The 25306-nt window shown below is 46.9% G+C and overlaps 1 protein-coding gene across 1 annotated transcript in view; it reads right to left on the bottom strand.

Moving 5' to 3' along the window:
* Positions 1-3046, bottom strand: part of PTH1R (parathyroid hormone 1 receptor) — an 89574-nt gene extending 86528 nt beyond the window's left edge. The window contains exon 1 of the mRNA XM_005532108.3: positions 2542-3046. Within this exon, the coding sequence (XP_005532165.1) occupies positions 2542-2616 (75 nt within the window). The 5' untranslated portion in view covers positions 2617-3046. The remainder of the gene's footprint in view (positions 1-2541) is intronic.
* Between the last annotated feature and the right edge of the window lie 22260 nt (positions 3047-25306).

Below are 25306 nucleotides of genomic sequence, written 5' to 3'. Positions count from 1 at the left end.
AATGACGGCGCCGGATTTGGGACACTCCGGGCTCTGCCCCATCCCAGCACCACGGAGCTGCAGAAATCCCGGGAATCAGGGCCCGCATTCCCGAGACTCAGCCAGGAATTGCGCCCTGGAGCCGCCTCTGGCTGCGGGAATCTCCTGATCCGACCCAGGGGGAAAAGCCTCGGCAGCGCTTTAAGCTCAGCCCAGAGCCTGGATTAAATCCCTGCATCCCCATCCTGCTGGGCTTTCCCATGGATTCTTTTTATCCTTGTTGCTCCTTGGGAAGGCAAAATTTATGGCAGCAGCTCCCTCAGCGGCACCGAGCAAATACCAAATGTATTTATAAGCCTCCCGTAAAGAGCCGCAGCAGCAGCAACAAAATTCATAATAAATAATAATGACAATTTGTACCATAAATAATAACAATGAATTCCATAACAAATCCATCAAAGCTCTCCTCTGGATCCCATTCCCTCTTTCCAAAGGCTGATTAAAGATCCAATGAGCCGGGAAAAGAAGGAAAAGCTCCGATAAAAACCGGGCTGGAGGCGATTTTTGGATGAGGGGTGACACGATCCTGCCTGAGGAGGGGCACTCGGATTGCCGGGATGGAATTAGGAAACCTCTGGGAATTCCTTCTGCTGTTGGAAAAGCAAGGGAAGAGTCTGGAATGGGAATTTAAGCCTGTACTAACTAAACCGAGCAAGGTTTGGAGCAGCAGGACCTGAAATTGGTAACAATCTGAGTTGGGAAGGACCAGCGGGATCAACAAATCCAGGTCCAGGAGGGGCTTTGGGAAAATTCCCAACAAGTTCCAGGGATTTCTCAGCCCTCTGGGACTCTTGGACGAGTTTTTCCCGGTTTTTGCCCAAGTCCAGCTCTCCCTGAGCTGGTGCTGGGGACATGGGGGCTCCTCCCAGCTCATCCCTCGGGATGGAGAGGAGCTCTTGGGATGGGGTATCCCAAAGAAATCCCGCTGGGAATTCCAGGCAGCTGACACCAGGTGAGCCGGGAATGGGAACGGGAATGGGATTGGGAATGGGAGACGCAGCCTTTCCCGGATTTTTTGCATCCCGAGATTTCCCCAGCTCCCGCCTGGCTGGTTCCCAATCCTGATTTTCCCAGTCCCAAAGCAGCAGGAATTGCAGGAATTCTGGAGCAGGGGGCAGCAGGTGCTGCAGGACCCCAAAGTCGGGAGACGCTGATTCAGCCCTGAAATTTGGGGAAAAACCTCATCCAGCCCTGAAATCCCAACAGATCTGCAGGCGGTTCTCCTGATTTCCCCAATTTTCTTTGGATTTTGGGAGGTTTCTCCACACGTTTGAGCTGGGATGGGCTCAGACTGGGATTGTTTTCCAAGGGGCTGCTCCTTCTCATCTATTGAGGAGAAGTTTCCCTCTGGAAAAGTTGGAAAACTCCCCCCTAGCAGCTCTGCACGAGATTCCAAACTACCAAATCCAGGGGTAAGGCCCAGGCTGGTGGATTCTGGAAGGTCAGGAAGGACCGAGTGGAGGCAGAATGATCCCAAATCCCAATCCCAATCCCTATTTCTGTCCCTCCTGGAGTGCAGATCCCACTTTCCATGGGTGTCCTGCTCCTTCCTGGATCGGAAAACGCCGGGAAATGGGAGCAGGAGGGAGAAGCCCAGGGATGGGGAAAGCCAGGAGAGCTCCTGTCACAGCAGAATTCCAGCTCCGGCTCCAAATCCAGAGGCTGATTCCCGAGGAAATGTCCCTTCCCTGCTTCCCGAAGGTTTCGGAGCTGCAGGTCTTAAACCTGCACTTCCCACTTTGGATGGATTGATCCCGGTTTTCCAGCCTTGCAGGAAGGGGTGGAAAGGAGCAAAGGTTCCTACAACTTCCCTGTTTTCCCTGGATTGAATTCCAAAGGGAAGGCTCCGGTTGGGATTGAAGGAGTTGTGCAGGGAAAGGAGACGAATTGGGAATGAAATTGTCCTGGAGGGGGTGGAGAGGGAGGGAAGGGGAAGGGAAAAAGGAAAAGAGGAAGGGAAAAAGGAAAAAGGGAAGGGAAGCAAAAGGAAAAAGCAGAGGAAAGGGGAAAAGGGAGAGGGAAGTGAAGGGAAAGGAAAAGGAAGAAATGAGAAGGGAAAAAAAGACGAGAGGAAAAGGAAGAGGAAGAAAAGAGAAGAAAAAGAGAAAAAACGAAAGAGGAAAAAAAATTAAAAGCAGAATAAAAAATTAAAAAAAAGGGGGAAAAAAGGAGAAAAAGAAATGAAAAGAAGAAGCAAAGTTGTGCTTTCTCCACAGGCGGATCCTGAAATCCTGCCCCAAACGCCATCCCAGATCCCTGTCAAACCTCCCACGTCCCGTCCACAGGTTTCCAAGCGATCCCAACTCTTGGGAAGCACAGACATTTGCACTGCAGCGCCCGGAGCCGCCAGCGGATCCCAAAAACACCCCGAGCAGCTAAAATCCTTCATCCACTCATTTATCCCTCCTGGCGGCAGGATCCGCACGGATCCTGCGGGAAAAACAACACGGGAAAAAGAGAAAAAAGAGGGGAAAAAGCGCTAAAAACTGGAGCGGGACTCACCAGCGCGTAGACGGAGCTGAGCACGGAGCAGCAGAGGATCAAACCCAGGCTGGGATACACCAGATATGATCCCATATCCAAGGGGCTGATTCCAGCATCCAGCCTCGCGCAGGGAAGCGGGAGCTCGGAATTCCAGCGGCGCGGGTTTCTCCTCGTCCTCCTCCCTCCCGTCCCTGCGGGATCCGCGGGATTTGTTGGTTGCGCTGCCCCGGTTTTCAGCCGGAGAGGCACATGACGAGAGATCCCGGGGCTTTTCCTCGTTTTCTCATGGCTGGAGTGGCGGGCAGCTCCCAAAATTCCGCCGCGGAGCCCATGGGAAGAGGCAGCGGAGCCGCTCAGCTCCGCGGCTCCCGGTGCCGCTGGATCATCTGGGAGAGAGCCGGGAAAATCACATCCATATGGGCCCGGCTGCGCCTCGGGATCCCGATTTTCTGCGGCTCCGGGAAGTTCAAATCATTTCTTTGTCAAACGCAAACACGGAGAGGCAGCGGGAGAGGGAGGGAAGGAGGCAGGGAAGGAGGGAGGGAAGGAGGGAGGGAGCAGGGAGAGGCAGGGAAGGGGTGGGAGATGGCAGAGGGAGGGGGAACCTTTAACCACCGCTTTATTTTTAGCCGCAGTAATTTTATCTTTTCGCTCGCCCCAAACCCCCAAACTCCCCCCCCGCCAGCGCTCTCCGTCCCTTTTCATTTGGGGATTTTCTTATTTATTTATATTTTTTTTCCCTCTCTCTCTCTCTCTCCAACAAAAATCCCCCAAAAAGCTCCAAAAGCCGGGAATATTTTCCCTTCCCGCATTTCCCAGCGGCGGCACTGGAGGGGTGTGGGGTGGTGGGAGGGGGAGGTTTTTTTTTTTGCTTCTTATCCCAAGAAACTTTTGCCAGTCAGGGAATTCTCTGGTTTTAAGGAGAAATCGGGAATTTTTGGGCTTCTCCCTGACTCCGAGGAGCAGCAGTTTGGAAAAGCCGATTGCAAACGTGGGGCTGAAAAATTCCCTGCCCCTCTTTCCACGCCTTTCCCGTCCTTTATTTTAGAGGTTTTGGAGGTTTTTTTAAAAATTTATTCCTCCCCTTGCAAAAGCGCTTTGCCCTCGCTCCCAAATCCCCCGAAATCCTCGGGATTTGGGATTACTTTGATTTTTTTAGGGATTAATTAACTTATTTTTTTTTTATTTCCCACCCACATGGGCGCAGAGTTCTCCGGCAGATCCCAGAATCCCTGAAAACCGGGAAAAGGGGGGAGTTTGGAGATTCCAGGCTGAGCCCATCCCGCTGCTCTCTCCCTCCTCCCCTTTCTCCCAGCCTGGATTTCTCCAGCATTCCCAGCTTCCAGGCTTGGGATATCACTCCCAGCTCAGCCGGGAGCTTTCATTCATAAAACTCCGCAGCCAAAATAATAATAATAATAATAAAATAATAAAAATTTTAAAAAAATTCCAACCCACCCAAGCGAGCTGGGAGGGGGTGGGTGGGATTATTTGGGAATTGCGGCTGGATCCAGCATTCCCTGCTCGTTTTTCCATGCCGGGAGGAGAAGCGAGGATGGGAAAGGGTTACAAACCCTGCCAGGGATGCACCACGCGGGCAAACACAGAGAGGCGCCGGGCTCGGGGCTGACTCACTCAGCTTTAAAAATCAAACTCTGAGGGATTTTGTTTTCCTTTTTTATTCCCCCATTTTTTTCCCGTTATTTCCCCGCTTTTCTCGCGGATATTTAGGGGCAGAACGGCCGCGAGGAGCGAAAAATCCCAAAGTTTCCTCTCTGGGGGAGCAGAAGGTAAAAACATCAAATTTTCGCTGGGTTCTTTTTTTTTTTTTTTTTTTTTTGGAGTGCCGAACAAAAATAAAAAGATAAAAAAAAAAAAAAAAAAAAAAGAAAAAGAAGAAGAGCGAGAGGGAGAGCGAAAAAAAAAAGAGGAAGAAGAAGAAATCCCAAAGTCTCCGCTTGCTCGGGTTGGGTTTTTTTTTTTTATTCCCGTTTTTTTTTCCCGGCTCCATGGCCGTGAATGGGAGCCTTGAGCTGGGTTTATGAAAGGCTCTTTCCAGGCGAAGGTAGAGTTGGGCTTCCTGGCACAGGCAGAGAGGGGAAGGGATAAAAAAAGGGCGATCGCTGCCTCCTCCTCTTCCTCCTCCTCTTCCTCCTCCTCCTCCTCCGCCTCCTCCTCCTCCTCCTCCTCCTCCTCCGCCTTGCCCTGGAATCCCAAAGGATCATCCCCTCCCTGCGGGGGGATGGACCCGGGATGAGCCCCCCGCCCCCACCTCGCTCCTGGCTGGGATCGCAGCGGGTCCGGGGCAGATGGATTGGGAATGGAGGGGTGGGGTCTGGATTCGTGCCATCCCTGTTCCATATCCCATCCCATCCCATCCCATCCCTATCCCATCCCTTCCCTATCCCATCCCATCCCATCCCTTCCCTATCCCATCCCTATCCCATCCCAACCCATCCCATCCCTTCCCTATCCCATCCCATCCCATCCCATCCCATCCCATCCCATCCCATCCCATCCCATCCCATCCCATCCCATCCCATCCCATCCCTTCCCTATCCCATCCCTTCCCTATCCCATCCCATCCCATCCCATCCCTTCCCTATCCCATCCCTATCCCATCCCATCCCTTCCCTATCCCATCCCATCCCTTCCCATCCCTATCCCATCCCATCCCTTCCCATCCCTATCCCATCCCTGTCCCATCCCTTCCCTGTCCCATCCCATCCCTATCCCATCCCTTCCCTATCCCATCCCATCCCATCCCATCCCATCCCATCCCTTCCCTATCCCATCCCATCCCATCCCATCCCATCCCATCCCATCCCATCCCATCCCATCCCATCCCATCCCTATCCCATCCCTTCCCCATCCCATCCCATCCCATCCCATCCCATCCCATCCCATCCCATCCCATCCCATCCCATCCCATCCCATCCCTATCCCATCCCTTCCCTATCCCATCCCATCCCATCCCATCCCATCCCATCCCATCCCATCCCATCCCATCCCATCCCTTCCCTATCCCATCCCATCCCATCCCATCCCATCCCATCCCATCCCATCCCATCCCATCCCATCCCATCCCATCCCATCCCATCCCATCCCATCCCATCCCATCCCATCCCATCCCATCCCATCCCATCCCATCCCATCCCATCTCATCCCCATCCCATCCCATCCCCATCCCCATCCCATCCCATCCCATCCCATCCCATCCCATCCCATCCCATCCCATATCCCATCCCATCCCATCCCTGGAGAGCGGGATTGGGATGGAGGATTCTGAAGAAGAGGGATTTCTCTCCCATCCCATTCCCATTCCAGCTGGATTCCAAATCTGCTTTTCCAGCAGCGATTCCCGAGTTACTCATTCCAGAGGCTGAGGAAAGTCGAGGGGGCTCCTTTGGGAATTCCCGGGAAGCCGTCCCCACCTCTGCCGGGGTTTTTGTGGGATCTGGCTGCTTTTCCCACCAGTGGGAACCTGGGAAATCCTTCCCAGGGATTCCCAGGATCTCTGGGGGTTTCGGGACGCAGCAAATCCGGACTCAGGGATCCACAGGCCTTCGGAAAAGGAGGGAAAAACTTCCAGGGAATCCATGGTGGATGTTTCCTTGGAGAGCGGGGAAAGCAGGGAAAATTTCATGGATAGGTTTATTATTTAATATTAAAAATGAGGATTTGGGGCCTTTTCTTTATCCATATTTCATAATTTAGAGATATTTTAATATTTAGAGACATTTTATTCTAATTTATTTGTTTCTAATTAATTTGTTTCTAATTTATTTGTTTCTAATTAGTTTCTAATTGATTTCTTTATTATTTGTTTCTAATTTATTTGTTTCTAATTTATTTATTTCTAATTAGTCTCTAATTGATTTGTTTCTAATTTGTTTCTAATTTGTTTCTTCATCATTTATTTATTTTTAATGTATTTCTTTATCATTTATTTATTTATCACTGATTTCTTTATATGAACGTTTAAATTTATTGATGCATTTATTATTTATTTTATTTATTATTAGTAGCAATAATAATAATTTAATAAATTATTAATTTGTTTATTATTAAGATTTATAATTCCTTTCCAATTAATTTCTTTCAAATTTGTTGATCTGGAAGTTATTGATTTGGAATAATTTCAAATATTTTAAATATTTGAAATAATTGCTTTATTTCAGCTTCCTTTGTCAGCTCCGTATTTGCATTTATTTTATTCCTCCCCCAAATTAAAGGGAATAATAATACGAACTGCTGGAAATAATTCCCAGTTTAACCCTGGAAAAAAAGGGGATTTTCCCAGTTTAACCCTGGCACAAGACTGGGAATTGTCCCAGTTTAACCATGGCAAAAAAATGGAATTTTCCCAGTTTAACCCTTCCACAAGACTGGGAATTTTCCCAGTTTAACCCTTGCACAAAACTGGGAATTGTCCCAGTTTAACCCTGGCAAAGAAGGGAATTCTCCCAGTTAAACCCTGGCACAAGACTGGGAATTTTCCCAGTTTAACCCTTCCACAAGACTGGGAATTTTCCCAGTTTAACCCTTGCACAAAACTGGGAATTTTCCCCATTTAAACCTGGCATAAAGTTGGGAATTTTCCCAGTTTAACTCAGGCAAAACCAGGAATTTTCCCAGTTTAACCCTTCCACAAGACTGGGAATTGTCCCAGTTTAACCCTGGCAAAGAAGGGAATTTTCCCAGTTAAACCCTGGCATAAAATTGGCAATTTTCCCAGTTTAACTCAGGCACAAAACTGGGAATTTTCCCAGTTTAACCCTTCCACAAGACTGGGAATTGTCCCAGTTTAACCCTGGCAAAGAAGGGAATTCTCCCAGTTAAACCCTGGCACAAGACTGGGAATTTTCCCAGTTTAACCCTGGCATAAAATTGGCAATTTTCCCAGTTTAACTCAGGCACAAAACTGGGAATTTTCCCAGTTTAACCCTTGCACAAAACTGGGAATTTTTTCCAGTTTAACCCTTCCACAAGGTGCTCTCCTGGGAAATCTGTCCCTGACTCCAAGACTGAGAAATTCCAGCTCCTTTTTATCCACAAAAATCCCAACTCGCTCCTCAGGATCCTTGGATCCAAAGTCCCTCCCTGCCAGATCCAACAGCCAGGGAATGATTAATCCCTCCGTTTCCTCCTGGAAAAATGGGAATTGCAGTGCTTGGAGCGCTTCTTTGGCGGGATGAGCTCCAAATCCCATCCAGCACAGTGGATTTTTCCGCAGCTGGAATCCTTTTCCCAAACCCTCGGAGCAAGGGAGGGTGGACAATTCCCATCCCTCTCTTGGGTCCATGGGAATGAAGGTTCGATTCCCAGATCTGCTGCATTCCCGTGGATTTCTGCCCCTGCTGGCGATGAGCTCAGATCCGGAGGAAGGATCCCCTTGGATCCCACCCTGCTCGTTCCCTGCGTTTTGGGAAGAGCGGGAATGCAGGTCCAGGACTGGCTGGGGGGTTGGGGAGAGCTTCCCTGGAATTCCCTGGAATCCCAGGGAATCCCATCCCGGTGCCAGAGGAACCATGGGAACGTCTCCACATCCGCATGATCCCGAAGAGCCTCTCCAGCTTTTCCCCACATCAAAGGATCACGAGGTGCAGAAATTCCGGCCCCGCACTTGGAAGCTTTTCCTTGGAAACTCAGAATTCCAGGACTGGCCCCAGCCCCACCGCTGCTGTTTGGGATGGGGCAGGTGCTCCAAGAATTCCGGCATCTCCCATCATCCCAAAGCTGCTTCCAAGGGGAATTTTTCCCTCTCCACAGCCTTTGGAGAGCGTGAGGAATTCTTCAGCGCATCCTGGTTTTGTTTGGGATGATGCAGCCGAGTGTGAGAGCTCCTTTCTTGGAATTCTTCCCATTGGAGAACTCCATTCCAGGTCGGAGCCTTGCGTCCCTCTCCGAGGGAATTCGGAGGAGTTCGTGTTGCTTCCCTTTCCGACTGTATCCATGAGCAGGGATTGAGGGAACCGGGAAGGAATGTGGGATAAAAGGAGAGTCTGGAACGTTGTTTTATGGAGCCCCTTGGGAATGGCAGGGCTTGGAGTGTTTCTCCAACAGCTCCAAACCTTTCCAAATGTTTGGATGCTTCCACTGCTGGAAATCGGCATCCTGGAATTTTCAGTGCAGGAACATTTTCCAACTCGTCCAGGAAAATCCTTGGTTTTTAATGGCGCTGCTTTAGCAGGAATGGGTGAGGAAGGAAATTTAGGATGATGATAAAATTCCCAACTCCAGGATTTTTATTTCATCATCCAGGTAGTCATAAACAAAATCTATGGAAAAGTTTGGATCTTTGCATCCCAAATGTCCTTGAAGGGGTGACTGTGGATGACTTTGGGATCCCTCTCCACGTGTAGGACTGGGAAAGGGATAAATCCATGGATTCAGTTGGATGGATCAATCTTTATATTGAGGATTGGGAGAGGTGCCTGTGGAACTGCAATTACAGAATTCCAGGATCCCTGAGGATGGGAAAGATCTCCGGAATCATCGAGTCCAAGCTGTGCCCGATCCCCAGCAGAGCCCTGGGGAATCCAGGAATTCCTTGGACGCCTCCAGGAATGGGGACTCCGAACCTCCCTGGGCAGCTCCTTCCAAGGCCTGACCGCCCTTTCCATGGGGAAATTCCTGGTGTCCAACCTGAGCCTTCCTCAGATGTGCTGGAACTGGGAGTTAATTGCTTCCCAAAAATCCCGGGGAGTTTGGGATCAAACCCCAGGAAAATCCTCTCCTGGAGTTCCTAAATTCACCTGGAGAGTTTTGGCGGGGCTGAGGGCGGGGCTGGAGGATGTGGAGGAGGAACGGAGCTGGGAAAAGCAGCTTTTGCATCCAGGGAATCCTAAAATCCCTGAGGATGGGAAAGATCTCCGGGATCATCGAGTCCAAGCTGTGCCCGATCCCCAGCAGAGCCCTGGGGAATCCAGGAATTCCTGGGACACCTCCAGGGATGGGGACTCCAAACCTCCCTGGGCGGTTCCAATGGGATTTCCATGGAGAAATGATCCCAAATATCCAATTTAGCCCTTCCCTGGAAGAACTGCAGGCCGCTCCCTCTCCTCCTGTCCCTATTCCCTGGGAGCAGATCCCAATTCCCTCCGGCTTCCCCCTCCTGTCCCGGAAGGTCCCCCTGGAGTTCCTTTTCTCCAGGATGAACATTCCCAGCTGAGCTCCAAACTCCTCACAACCCAACGCAATCGGAATATCCAGGGGCTGGAATGAGATGATCCAACCCAACCCCTTGTGGGATTCTGGGATTCCACGGCTCCCAGATTTACTGGGAATTGCCTGGATGTTCCCCTCCTGCATGGTGCTCATTCCATGTGCCCCTGGCTATCAGATCCAAGCAGTGCATCCCAGATTTTGGAATCTGTCTGTGTTCCTTGAGGTCCCAATTGCCCTCAGCCTCATCTGAGTGTCCAAGGAACGGCGATGGAAAAGTCGGATAAATCCAGGATAGAACCCAGCTGGATCGGGAAATGGTGTCCACGAATCCATGGGAACAATCAACACCGTCAAGTTCATCCCAGATTTTTATTTTTAATATGAAATGGAATTATTTTATTCCATGTGTTTTATCCCTGGCATTCCCAGGCCCCGCCCCAGGAACTTTCGACCCCGTTGCTCAACTTTAAATAAATTTCCCAGAAGGACGAAAGTCCCGTAAATATTTTGTGTCAATTCCTTCAAAATCGATCGGGAGGGCAGAGGGAAAATTCCAGGAAAAGAGAAAAAAAAACAAACAAAAAATTCCTGAACAAGAGGAGGCAATGGAAAATCATCCAGGAAAATTCTGGGATGGAGATGCAGGGATAAAGAGGTTTGTGAGTTCTGGGAAAGGGAAAGGGAAAGGAAAAGTGAAAGGAAAAGGGAAAGGAAAAGGGAAAGGGAAAGGGAAAGGGAAAGGGAAAGGGAAAGGGAAAGGGAAAGGGAAAGGGAAAGGGAAAGGAAAAGGGAAAGGGAAAGGAAAAGGAAAAGGAAAAGGAAAAGGAAAAGGGAAAGGGAAAGGGAAAGGGAAAGGGAAAGGGAAAGGGAAAGGGAAAGGAAAAGGAAAAGGAAAAGGAGAAGGAAAAGGAAAAGGAAAAGGAAAAGGAAAAGGAAAAGGAAAAGGAAAAGGAAAAGGAAAAGGAAAAGGAAAAGGAAAAGGAAAAGGAAAAGGAAAAGGAAAAGGAAAAGGAAAAGGAAAAGGAAAGAGGAAAAGGAAAAGGAGAGAGGAGAAGAATCAGGAAAATAGAAGAGGAAGGAGAGAGGGAGAGGATGAGGAGAAAGAGGAAAAAGAGAATCCCAGGAAAGCTGAGCGGGAATCCCAGGATTCCTCAGGCAGGACAATGAGTTTGGCTCAGCGCTGCATTTAGGGGAAGATTTATGGTTCCTACTCCAAGGATTTCATGGATGAGTCAAGGAAAAATGTCTCGTTCCCAGATGAACAGAGTGATGGGATCATAAAAACCAGAATGGGAGAGCTGGGAGTTGATCCCAAATCCCATAAATCCTCGCCTGGTGACTTCAAATAAGGCTTTCCATGATTTTTCTCCTGCTGGAAGAGGTCTTGGAGAAATCCTGGATTCCTTTTTCCCAAATCACATCCATCCTCAGGTGGGAATACCCAGCTTGGAGCGATTCCTCTCCAGGGAAAGAAGGATTTGGACAAAGGGAAAAGGAAAAGGAACGTGGAAATTTGCCTTGAAGGGATTTCCTGCCCCAGCAGGAAATATAATAAAATATAAATTATTTTATATATAAAATATTTAAATTTTTTTATAAATAATTCCTTGATGGATATTTTATGGAAAGCCAAAATTCCAATTTAAACCCTGTGGGATCTCTTGCAGTTGAATTATTGATTTCCGAAGAGATATCCCAGGATGAGATTCCTTGCAATTAGTGTCTCTTCATTAAATAATAAATAAATCAAATAAATCTAAATGTTGAATTAGATATTAATTGATTAATGTAAATTAGTTATATTAATTATATTAATTATATTAATTATATTAATTATACTAATTATATTAATAAACTGAATAATTATATTGAAAATTAAATGATGTAATTATATAGGATAAAATACATAAATCAATTTATTTATTTGATTTATTAAATGAAAATAAATATATCAATTAAATAAATTAAGAAATAATTAATAAATATCTTGAATTAAATCAATAGAAATTATTTCAATAAATACCTTTTTAAATGAAGAAATAGATATTAAATAAACAGATACAGGGAAAATAGATAATAAATATATTTAAGATATATAAATACATATTGAAGTAAATAAAATCTATTTTAAAAAATATTAATAGTTATAAAATAATAAATATTTATGTCAATAAATAAATCCAATTAATAAATAGATATCGAATATTCCCTATTAATCCTGAATTTCTGCTCCCTCCGATCCATGCTTGGGTTGCCAGAAACCCGGAAAACTCATCCAGAATAAAACGAATTCCATTGATTTGGGGTTGGTTTTAACTCCAGAAATTCCTTGACCCAATTGGTGTGGGGAAAATTCCTACAGGAATTCAGGAATGAGCAGGAAAACGCAGGAAAATTCCCACTTCCATAGGATGGGGAGCAATGCCAATAAAATATCCGTGCCCGGGATCCAAATATTTGGATTGTGTGGAAATGTTTAACCCAAGAACAAACAAAAAAACCTGGAAAAAGGAATTTTCTTCCTTCATCCCCCTCCTCCTCCCTGTGAATATCCAGGAATTGGGAAAAGATTCCATTCTTTTCCTGGAGCTGCAGGGCTGGGTTTGTCCCATCGTTATTTCCTAAATCCGATTATTCCTGAGATCTTTATTCCAAAGTCAACATTCCTTCATTGGAAGGAAATATTTGGGTTATTATTCCCTGTGGAAAATTCAGATTTTTCCAGGTTTAGGACAATCATGGGATCACAAAGGTTGGAAAAGATCTCCAGTTCCAACCTTCAACCGAAATTCCCACTAAACCGTATCCCAAAGTGCCGCACCCACTGCTTTTCCAAAAATTCCAGGGATGGTGATTTCACCACTTTGTCCCGAATATCTGCCCAGGGGAAGGATTTCCCTTTAGAATTTTTGGACTTTCCGTGGTTAACGGAGACCTTGATTTTACCAAATTAAGGAATTTTTGCTGACTTAGAGGCAGTGGAGATGAATTGTCCGGTGACTTTCCACGTGGCAAAATCCCAAAAAACCTGGGAAAACACCGAAACCTCATCCGTGATTGCTGGAAAGAGGGGAAAGCAGAGCCCGGGGGGAGAAAAGGTGGAATATTCCTGGAATATCTCAACACCGGGCTGGTTTCGACCTTCCAGCGTGATTTTCCTCAGGATTTGTTTTGCTCTTTCTCTGGAATGCGGGAGCAGAATTCCCACGTGATTTTATTGCAGTAACCCTTGGCCCTTCTCACCCCATTCCTGCCTCCCCTGCAATTCCGATGGAATTCCAGGAGTTGAGGAGGACAAACATGGGAGGGTGATAAAAAGCAGCTGCTCCCTCCGGCACCTCCGTTCGCTGAGTTCAAGGGTGGGAGAGGTCCCAGACAAACCCGTCTGGAGCTGGATTTCCAGGAATCCGCACTGGGAAGGTCATTTGGAAACAGATCCGAGAGTCCTGGAATCCCACTGTGGGTTGGATCCCGCTGTGGGTTGGAAGGGAGCGGCAGCACCAGCAGGAGAATTCCCAGAATTTTTCAGCCTGAGATAATTTGGGAATCCCTGAATCCTCAGCGAGGCCCCAAAACTCTCGGGAGCCCTGGGCAGAGCCCACAGGTCCCGGATCCCAAATGAAATCCTGGATTTCCTTGGTGTGAGATGAAGGAAAGGGTTCTGCCGAATGTTCTGGGATATTGGAAGGCTGGGAGAGCTGGGAATGTTCATCTGGAGAAGAGAAGATCTGGGGGGACCTCATCGTGGATCAGCCATTCCCACCCCATTCCATGGCAGGGAATTCCCACCATCCCAGGATGCTCCAGCCTGGCCTTGGGCACTGCCAGGGATCCAGGGGCAGCCACAGCTGCTCTGGGAATTCCATCCCAGCCAGGAATTCCTTCCCAATATCCCATCCAACCAGTGGGAGCCATTCCCTGTGTCCTGTCCCTCCATCCCTTGGGAATTGTCTCTCTCCATGTTCCCTGCAGCTCCTCCAGGTCCTGCAAGGTCACACTGAGCTCACCCCAAAGCTTCTCCTCTCCAGGTGAACATTCCCAGCTCTCCCAGCCTTTCCTCCATCCCTGGGATCATCCTGGTGCCTCCTCTGGATCTCTCCAGCAGCTCCGGCTCCTTCCCGTGCTGGATCCAGGGCTGGGGCCTCACCTGAGCGGGGCTGAGGGGCAGAATTCCCCCTTCCCTGGACCTTCTCCCCACATCCCTTCGGATGAGCCCAGGACAGGATTGGATTTCGGGGCTGCAGCCGGGTCACATCCAGACTCTCATCCCTTGGGATGGGTTTTCCTCATTTTTGGGGGGTTTGGTTTTGTTTTAATGTAAAATTCCATCTGGACTAAAAAAGAATCTCGGTGTTTGGGACACACGGAGGGCAAGGAAACCTCTGACCACCTTTGGGGTTATCGGCCTTTAGCCTTCGGATTCGCATCCCAAAAAAACATTGGGATTGGGGAAACACAATTTTGGGGAATTTCCTGGAAGTTCTGGAAGTGACAAATCCCGGAAGGCGGAGAAGGGAAGGTTCAGCTCCTCATTCCCGCGGCGCCGAAGGGAAACTCCCGCTCTCGTGTCAAAGTCCCCCCGCAGGGTTCAGGTCCCGCAAACCTGAGCGGCTCCTCATTAATGGCATTAATTAATGGCGTTAATTACAGCCTAATCGATAAAATCAGCAGCAGAACGAAGTCAAGAAGCAAAGGAGCGGAATTGGTCATGGAAAAACAAGGATCGTGCCTCGGTTCAGATTTGGAGGATGCCGGGGCTCAGCTGCTCTCTGGTCACTCCGCAAAGCCAGAGTTTAATTAATTAATTTAATTAATTTAATTAATCCAGGCTTAATTAGGTCCTGCTGTGCTTCACCACGAGCACGGTTTGGGAATCGGCTGCCAAAGCAGGGATGGGTTAAAAAATGAAATTATTGTCGATTCCTTTGGAGTTTTTCCTGGTTTATCAGAAGGCAAAGAGGGATTTTGTGCTGTTCCAGTGAGCCCAGCACAGGGAAAATTGGGATTGCTCTGAATTCCCAATTAGAGAGCCGGTAAAAGCCCATTATTATGGAAAAAGCTCCTACTGTTTATTCCCTTTTCCAGGATTAATACCCAATTATGGGTATTAATAATAATTAATACCCATTATTAATAATGGGCTTCTTCCCTCCAAGTCAAGGTCCTTCTAAGGGCTTCTTTTATTAATCAATTAACTAATTAATTAACTTATTTATTTATATATTTATCTATTTATTTATCTATCTACCTATCTTTATTATTTTATATATTAATCATTTAACATATTAATTATTCTCTAGCTTAATGATTTTCTATGTTTATTATTTTATATATTAATTCTTTTATATATTTATTTTACATACTATCTATTTTAATTTTTGTTATATATTATTGATATATTTGTATATAATATATTATTATATATTATTATATAATATTATATATTATTATATATAATTATACATTATTATATATTATTATATATTATTATATATTATTATATATTATTATATAATATTATATATTATTATATATTATTATATATTATTATATATATTATATTTAATAAATTATATTTATTCATTATATAAATATGTAATATTTATTTATTATAAAATAGATCTAATCTAGTAGATTTATTAGTATTTAATACATATAAATATTAAATATATTTATATCTTTTATATATAATATATATATAATATACATATATATTATTCTATTAATAATTTAAATTAAATAGAATATAAAATAATCTACAATAATAAATTAATTAAACCATATTAATGAATTTATACTATAACCTATTTATATAAATATAATACATTTATATAAAATATATTTTATATAAATATATTATGTTTATATGAAATATAAATAAATAAATATACCATTGATTATATTGATTTCTATTTTATAATAGTATTAATACATAATTATTTTTATTATATTTATCTTAACCATTTTATTTTTATTATTTCATCCAGAAACACTTTAATAGAGTTATTATTTTATATATTAATATTTTTCTATATTAATTTCCAACAATTTCTTAATTAATTTCTTAATTCTTAATTTTTTATGGGATTACCCTAAAAACCATTTCCAGATTGGTCACTGGCACAGAATTCCCAGATCCCTGGAATATCCGAGTCCAGGCTGGACGGGCTTGGATCACCCTGGGATAGAGGACGGTCCCATGGAATTCGATGGGATTTGAGGTCCCTTCCCACCCAAACCATTCCATGATTTCTCCTTCCCTGCCTCTGGAATTCTGTGGTCCCGAACCCCACAGACACAAATCTCCACAAACTCCAGGATAAAATCCACCTGGGAATCAGCTGGAGGCTGGGGAAGGAGCCCCTAAACCGTGAGGATTTCCCAATTCCAGGATAAAATCCAGCTGGGAATTGCTGGAGGCTGGGGAAGGAGCCCCCGAACCACGAGGATTTCCCAATTCCAGGTTAAAATCCAGCTGGGAATCGCCTGGGGCTGGGGAGGGAGCCCCTGAACTGTGATGATTTCCCAAGTCCAGGATAAAATCCCGCTGGGAATCGGCTGGGGAAGGAGCCCCCAAACCACGAGGATTTCCCAATTCCAGGATAAAATCCAGCTGGGAATTGCTGGAGGTTGGAGAAGGAGCCCCTGAGCCATGAGGATTTCCCAATTCCAGGATAAAATCCAGCTGGGAATTGCTGGAGGCTGGGGAAGGAGCCCCCAAACCACGAGGATTTCCCAAGTCCAGGATAAAATCCCGCTGGGAATTGCTGGAGGCTGGGGAAGGATTTCCCAATTCCGCTGGGACAGCCCAGGCCAGGGGGCCCGAGCTCAGCGAAACGCCCGGAACGGGAGAGCGGGAGGGGAAACCTGCGGAGCTCAGGGTGGTCCAGCCTGGTCTGAGTAGCCCAAACCTGGCCTGAGTAGCTCAAACCCAGCCTTGAGTAGCCCAAACTCAGCCTGAGTAGCCCAGATCAAACCTGAGTCTGCCAAACCAGGCCTGAGTAGCCCAAACGAGCCCTGAGTAGCCCAGAGTAGCCCAAACCCAGCCTGAGTAGCCCAAACCCAGGCTGAGTAGCCCAGACCAGCCCTGAGTAGCCCAGACCACACCTGAATAGCTCAGACCAGGCATGAGTAGCCCAAACGAGCCCTAAGTAACCCAAATAAGCCCTGAGTAGCCCAGTCCAGCCTTGAGTTGCCCAAATCCAGCCTGAGTACCTCAGATCAAACCTGAGTAGCCCAAACCTTCCCTGAGTAACCCAAACACAGCCTGAGTAGCCCAGCCCAGGCCTGAGTAGCCCAAACCCAGCCCTGAGTAGCCCAGAACATCCCTGAGTAGCCCAAACCCAGCCTGAGTAGCCCAAGTCAAACCTGAGTAGCCCAAATCCAGCCTTGAGTGGCCCAAACCCAGGCTGAGTAGCCCAGACCAGCCCTGAGTAGCCCAGATCAAACCTGACTAGGCCAAACCCAGCCTGAGTAGCTGAAACCTGGCCTGAGTAGCCCAGATCAAACCTGAGTAGCCCAGACCCAGCCTGAATAGCCCAAACCCAGCCTGAGTAGCCCAAACCCAACCTGAGTAGCCCAGATCAAACCTGAGTAGCCCAAACCCAACCTGAGTAGCCCAGATCAAACCTGAGTAGCCCAAACCCAGCCTGAGTAGCCCAGACCCAGCCTGAATAGCCCAAACCTGCCCATAATCCTGGAATGTTGGATTTGCCTTTTGATTGGCAAAAAATGGGGATAAAGAGGGATTCCAAGCCCTTGGGAGCGTTCAAGCTTTTCCAGGAACGAGGAAAACGAAGGGAAGGGAAATGAGGGAATTTCCCTTGAAATGCTCCCAGCTTGGACTAAAACTCAATTTTGGGAAGGAAAAACTTCAGGAAAATTTCTCGGGTGAAAATTTCCATGCAGGAGCTACAAATCTGGGAATTCACACCAGGACACGGAGGGAAAATCGGGAATGCTGTCCCTGGAGCAGCTCCAAGCCGGATATTTCCATTCCAAATCCCAACCAAAACCGTGGAAAATCCCGGCTCTGGTTCTGCTGGGACAGAGATTCCGGATTTTTTCAGTCCATGAGGAAAATTCCTTTTCCCAGCGGTCGGAAAAAATTGCTGGGGCTGGGATGAGCGCGAAGTCCGTGGATAACGGGATGCCGAACATTCCGTTCGGACAACAAATCCCGAGTTTATCCCCTCGGGATAAGGAGATAAACAGGGATTTTCCAGGTCAACACCGGCAACTTTTACTGCCGCAGCTTTTCCCAAGGCCCGGCTTAAAGGGAATTTGCGATCTGGTATCCGTGTCCTCATCCCGGAATTCTGGGAAATGCTTTGGGATCGCTGTGCTCAAATCCCTGGGAATTTTTGTTGGAATGGGAGCGGGAAGGGCAGGGAGGCTGTGGAGGTGTTTGGTATCCAGCTGATCCTGAGTGTGATCCATGCCCTCAATCCTCGGGATTTTCCCATCGCGATTCCCGGCCCTGCTGCTGGATATTCCTCAGGAAAAAACGCTTTTCCAAAAAATCTGGGAATTCCGGCGTAAAGCAGAACAGAAATGGGATCAAATCCCTCTGAACTGCCCGATGAATTCCCAATAAAATCCCCTCTCTGGGAATGACCTGAGCTCAGCTCAAACTCCAGCTGAAAACAGGAATTTCTAGGCCGAGTTTAATTTTAGGCCCGGCTGAGCCAGGCTCAGTTCTTTAACTCTTCCACATTCCCACATTCAAATCCTCTTGGAAAAGGAGGAGCGGGAAGCAGCTAAAAATGACATTTTTTAATGGAACTTGAAATGGCCTTTTCAAGGATATCCAGGAAAGGGAAATCCCAGCCAGGAATTCCCAAGGAATGCTGGGAAGCAGCCACAGGATTCCAATCCAGCCCATTCCCGGCTGGAATATGAAGTAGAATCCCAAATTCCCGCGGGTGGGGAGGTTCGTGAAGGTTCAAGTTCTGCCCTTCCTCCAATTCCTCCTTCCTCCCGATTTAAAATTCCCGAATTTTGGAATGGATTACTGAGGAGGGAATTTTCCAAGCTGAACATTCCCGATGTTTTCCCCTTTTCTCGGCTGTTTTTTTGGGAATGACACCGTCCCCACACGGGATGGAATTATTTCATTCCTGTAGCTTTTATCCCATAAATGAGATAAAAATTTTGGAATTAGGGAATAATTAAGGAAATTATTAAGGAAAAGACCTTTGGATTGAGTCTGGACTCAAAGCAGCACTTCCGGATCCGCTTTTTGATATTTTTGGGATAATTCCCACCCCAACAGTGAAATATGGGACAGAGCCCAGGATGCGGGACACGGATCCGGAGCTGATCCCAGCTCTCGGAAGGGAGAGGTGGCTGGAAAAGCGGGAAGGGGATGGAAAAATCCAGAGTTTGGATTCTGCCGGGCTCTCGTCCAGCCAGAGCCGAGGGGGATCCTGGGATTGTGGGATCCTGGGATTGTTGGATTGTGGGATTCCAAAATTCCAGGATTGTGGGATTCTGAGATTCTGGAATTCTGGGATATTAGAATTCTGGAATCCTGGGATTTTGGGATTCCAAGGCTCTTGGATTCTGGGATTCTGGGATATTGGGATCCTGTGGTTCTGGAATTCTGGGATTCTGGAATTCTGGAGTTCTAGAATTCTGGGATTCTGTGATTCTGGGATATTTGGATTCTGGGATTCCAGGACTCTGGGATTCTGGGATTCCAGGATTATAGGACTCTGGGATTCTGTGATTCTGGGATATTTGGATTCTGGAATTCTGGGATTCCAGGACTCTGGGATTCTGGGATATTTGGATTCTGGGATTCTGGGATTCCAGGACTCTGGGATTCCAGGATTCCAGGATTCCAGGATTCTAGGACACTGGGATTCTGTGATTCTGGGATATTGGGATTTTGTGATTCTGGAATTCTGGGATTCCAGGACTCTGGGATTCTGGGATATTTGGATTCTGGGATTCCAGAGTCACCAGAGAGCTCCAGTCAAGCTGTCTCTCCCCAGATCCTCTGGGATCGTCTGTCCCTGCTCCAGGCATTATCCAGGAGCTCCCAGGATCCTGTTAAAAATGTAGGAAGTCATTCCTGGCACTCGGGATCACTCCAGTCCCGGATTCCCGTCCTCTTTTCCAGCCTCAGCTCAGGCTGGGTCAATCTTTAACCCCTCTTCCAACAACGACCTTCAGGATAAATGAGTAACTCCTTTCCCGCTGGGAATTCTTCCATGGATTTCTCTTCCCTCTCCTCGCTCGTCGCTCCGGATCCGTTGGCAAAACCTTTCCTTTGCCCTCGTGTCCTCGGCTCCTGCTCGGTTTTTTGGGATTAACCAGGTTTTTTTGGGATTAACTGGTTTTTTTTTGGCTGGGAATTCAATCCCGAGGTCCAGTCCGTGCCCCCCGGAATGGAAAGACCGGGACGTTAATTAACATGCCAGGAGATAATTTATTCATGGCGTTAATCACCCCTGACGAACGAGGTCGTCCCTGCCCACGGAGCTTTTCCATGGAGTTATTTTTATCTTTTTCCATGGAAATGGGGAAGGCACAGAGGGCGGGGGGTTCATGCCTGGGAGCGGCCGGGTTGTTCATCCACATCCAAACGGAGAAAAAATCCGGAAAAGTTCCTCAAGGATATTTGGAGTTGGACTTGATGATCCCAAAAGTCTTTTCCAGCCTTAATCCCAGTCCTTGGAATTGTCTGAGGCCGGTTTGGATGGAGCTTGGAGCGGCCTGGGATAGCCGTGGTGGAGGCTGCGGTTCTGGAATCCTGGGATCCTGGGATTCCGGAATTCTAGGATTCTGGGATTCTGGGATTCTGGGATTCTGGGATCCTGGGATCCTGGGATCCTGGGATTCTGTGATTCTGGAATTCTGGGATTCTGGGATTCTGGGATTCTGGGGTTCTGGGATTCTGGGGTCCTGGGATCCTGGGATTCTGGAATTCTGGGATTCTGGGATTCTGGGATTCTGGGATCCTGGGATTCTGGGATTCTGGGATATTTGGATTTTGTGGTTTTGGGATTCTGGGATCCTGGGATTCTAGGATTCTGGGATCCTGGGATCCTGGGATTCTGGGATCCTGGGATCCTGGGATTCTGTGATTCTAGAATTCTGTGATTCTGGGATTCTGGGATTCTGGGATTCTGGGATCCTGGGATTCTGGGATTCTGACATTCTGAAATTCTGGAATATTAGGATTCTGGAATCCTGGGATTATGAGATTCTGGGATTCTGGGATTCCAGGGCTCTGGGATTCTGTGGTTCTGTTATTCTGGGATATTTGGATTCTGGAATTCTGGGATTCTGGGACTCTGGTATTCCATGGTTCTAGGATTCCAAGATTCTGGGATTCTGGGACTCTCGGATATTTGAATTCTGGGATTCTGGGATTCTGGGACTCTGGGATTCCGGGAAGGTGTCCCTGCCATGGCAAAAGGTTAAACATTCAAATCTTTCAAAGCTCTGAATCCCAATCCAAACCATTCCATGATTCCATGATAAGGAGAATTCCAGAGGGGATTCCCAATGAGGAGAGGAGGGCCCTGGAAAGCAGGATGTGCACAGTGAGCAGGGATAAATCCCATGGGATACTTCCCAATTTCCTGCTTTCATTTGCTGCTGGACAGTGGAATTTCAGCTGGATCTTGGGATAAAGGGAATAAAACATTTGGATTTCCTGGTGGATATCGGGATAAAGGGAATAAAACATCCCAATTTCCATCTGGATCTTGGGATAAAGGGAATAAAATGTTTGGATTTCCATCTGGATCTTGGGATAAAGGGAATAAAATGTTTGGATTTCAGCTGGATATTGAGATAAAGGGAATAAAACGTTTGGATTTCCTGGTGGATCTTGGGATAAAGGGAATCAAACATCCCAATTTTCCTGGGTTAAAAGGAATCAAACATTTGGGTTTCCAGCTGGATCTCGGGATAAAGGGAATCAAACATTGGAATTTCCAGCTGGATCTTGGGAATATTTGGATAAATATGGATATTTGGATAAAATACTTGATCCGGTTGCAGCAGGATCCGGGAATCCCTGATCCCAACAACCGATCCCAGGGATTGAGGTATTCCTTCATTTCCTTGGTGTTGTCACCTGCAAACAGGAGGAGGAGAATTCCATAGGGATATTCCCGGGAAGATGAAGCCCAGCCTCAGATGAGCCAGAGATGCCTCAGATCCAGCTGGTTTTATCTCCAGAAGGAATTTCACACTTCCGATTTAGCAGCTGGGAATTCCAATGGGATGCAGAACTGGGGGGTTTCCCCCCTTTTTTTCCCTCCTTTTCCCTCCGTTCCCTGATTTCTTACATCTCCAAGATGCCGAAATCAGGGCAGGTTTCTATGGAAAAAGGGGAAAATATAAAAAATTCTCCATCAAATCCATCAGAAGCTGCGGGAGTGATCCCAAGGCTGAAATTCCAGGAATTTTAATCCGTGCTCCAGCTGAATTCCATGGAATTTTCCCCATTAAAGGAAGGCAGCACAACAGGAACCCCCCACAAAGCATCGCTCTCCCGGCGACATTCCATAGGGAGTTGGGAACACCTCAATCCTCATGTAAAACATTCCCAAATTTTTCCTCAATCCTCATTCAAAACATTCCCAAATTTTCCCTCAATCCTCTTTTAAAACATTCCCAAATTTTTCCTCAATCCTCATTTAAAACATTCCCAAATTTTTCCTCAATCCTCATTCAAAACATTCCCAAATTTTTCCTCAATCCTCATTCAAAACATTCCAAATTTTTCCTCAATCCTCTTTTAAAACATTCCCATTTTTTTCCTCAATCCTTACTTAAAACTTTCCCAAATTTTTCCTAAATCCTCATTTATCATCAGTTTTGGGAATCCCTGGAGCCCCAGATCAACTAGAATTTTGGGAATCTCTGGGATTCCTCATCAGCAGAAATTTCAGGAATCTCTGGAGCTCCTGTCAGCCCAATCAGCTGAAATTTTGGGAATTTCTGGGGATCCTGTCAGGCCAATCAGCTGAAATTTTGGGAATCTCTGGATCCTCAGATCTGTTGAAATTTTTGGAATCTCTGGACATCCTGATCAGCTGGAATTTCGGGAATCCCAGGATCCCCAGATCAGCTGCACAGCCCCACGGATCTCCATCCTCCACAAGTTTTTAAAGCTCTTTCCTTCCCCCCTGGCAGCGTTTTCGGGATGAGTTTTCCTCCTGGCAGCCGGAGCCGAGTTATCGCTTCCAGCCGGGAATGCTGACGGCGCCAGAATTTCGGGAGAAAAGAAAACTTTTGTGTAACTCCTGGAGCTGTGGATTCCGAGTGACTCATCCTGAGGGAAGGACTGCACAAGACGATCTAAAAATAAGGACCAGGAGAAGCTCCAGCGGATCCGTCACGGCCGGCCTAGAGCTGGAAAACTGATCCTGGCTCATCCCAAATTGTTCTTAAGGCCAGAATTCCAAGGGAAAAATTCCTCAGGGAAATTTTCCTCTCCCCTCTCGGATGGTTTTGAGGGTGGTTTGAGGGTTTGGATGATTTTTGGTTCATTTTCTCCTGTCTCTCCACAGCTGGATGGGAGGGAAGGGATCCCCCCTGGAATTCGTGATTCCCTCAGCTGGGAATTTTGGCACAGGCTGGATTTTATCCGATCACCTGCTGGGAATCTGGGATTCCCTTCCCACCATCTCAGGTTTGTCTCCCTCACAAATTTTGGGAGATTTCCCCTGCTGGGCCAAAATCTCCCTGGTGTATTCCTTGAATCCTTTGGGTTGGGTGGACGCCATTCCATGATCCTACAGGATCCCAATTCCCTGTTCTCCTGGCTTTTTTGGGATCCTGCTGAAGCGGGAAGAGCATGGAAGACCCATCTTGGGAACCTCATCCCTGTGTTTTTGTGGGATACCATTCCATGATCCTACAGGGTCCCAATTCCCTGTTCTCCTGGCTTTTTTGGGATCCAGCTGCAGGATCCTGCATGGAGGAGGGGAAAGGAAACTCTGCCATTTGGGGGGTCATATCCCTGTGGTTTTGTGGGATACCATTCCATGATCCTACAGGATCCCAATTCCCTGTTCTCCTGGCTTTTTTGGGATCCTGCTGAAGTGGGAAGAGCATGGAAGAGCCATTTTGGGGACCTCATCCCTGTGTTTTTGTGGGATGCCATTCCATGATCCTACAGGATCTGAATTCCATGTGTTCCTGGTTTGTCTTGGATCCTGCTGCAGTGGGAAGAGCACGGAAGAGCCATTTGGGGGGGGTCTCATCCCTCTGTTTTTGTGGGATGCCATTCCATGATCTTACAGGATCCGAATTCCCCATGTTCCTGCCTTTTCCTGGATCCTGCTGCAGGATCCTGCATGGAGGAGGGGAAAGGAAACTCTGACATTTGGGGGGTCTCATCCTGTGTTTTTGTGGGACACCATTCCATGATCTTACAGGATCAGAATTCCATGTGTTCCTGGTTTGTCTTGGATCTACCTGCAGTGGGAAGAGCATGGAAGATCCATCTTGGGAACCTCATCCCTGTGGTTTTGTGGGATACCATTCCATGATCCTACAGGATCCGAATTCCCTGTTCTCCTGGCTTTTTTGGGATTCAGCTGCAGGATCCTGCATGGAGGAAGGGAAAGGAGGCTCTGCCATTTGAGGGGGGTGGTCTCATCCCTGTGTTTTTGTGGGATACCATTCCATGATCTTACAGGATCCAAATTCCTTGTTCTCCTGGCTTTTTTGGGATCCTGCTGCAGGGTCCTGCGTGGAAAAGAATAAAGAAAACCCTGCCATTTTGGGAGTCTCATCCCTGTGTTTTTTTGGGATAAGGACTCAGCAGGTGATGGAATTGATGGAACAACTCCCCACCCACCCACCCACAGAGAGGGAAAATCCTTTGTGTCCGTCCAAAGACAACTTTCAAACAACACCAGGAGTATCCCAAATTCCCCACCCTCCCATTCCATCATTTCCATCCAACAGGGGCTCGGGATCGCGTCCCGAAATCCGCCTCCAGTTCCTAGGGCCATTGTTTGAAGGGATTGCTGGATTTGGGATTTATTATCCCGGCCGTCTGGCCAATGTAAATGTTTCCTTTCCTTGAAGCCAGCGAGGATTTGTAACATCCCTACGGATAATCCTCCCCTCCGACCACATCAAGGAGAGGGCAGCGAATTCCAGGGAGGAACGCGGAATTCCCGCCCCGGGAGAAGCTGTTGTGAGTAATTCCATGTTGCTCCTCTCCGTCAGATTCCAGCTTTTATCCCAGCCTGGAAACGCCCGTGATATCCCAGAAGTTCAAATGATAAATGTTCAATTCTTATCCAACAATTCCTACAGCTCCCGGGAATTACCTCATCTGGGAGGAAAAGGTTTTTGGGATCGGGATCAGGAAGTTTCCTCTCTGGGAATTTGGCATCTCCAAAAAATTAACTCTTCACTGCTCCCTTTTAAAGCTGGTTCGTATCCCGGGAAATCGTTTTTTTATGGAATTTCTTGGTGGTCCTTCGATGTTTTCTGGGATGTCGATCCCACAGAGTGCTGATCTTAGCCCACAGAAATCCGGTTTAATTTTGGGGAGAAAAAGGTCAAACTCAACAGTGACTTCAGTGACTTTTATTCCAAGGCAGAAAATTGCAGAAATTCCCGAAGATCA

This window comes from Pseudopodoces humilis, chromosome 1 (genome assembly GCF_049639895.1).
Source record: "Pseudopodoces humilis isolate 2021_Gansu_Grassland_sample_001 chromosome 1, ASM4963989v1, whole genome shotgun sequence".
NCBI lineage: Eukaryota > Metazoa > Chordata > Aves > Passeriformes > Paridae > Pseudopodoces > Pseudopodoces humilis.
The sequence above is the reverse complement of the archived record's forward strand: the minus strand, read 5'-3'. Positions and strand labels throughout refer to the sequence as shown.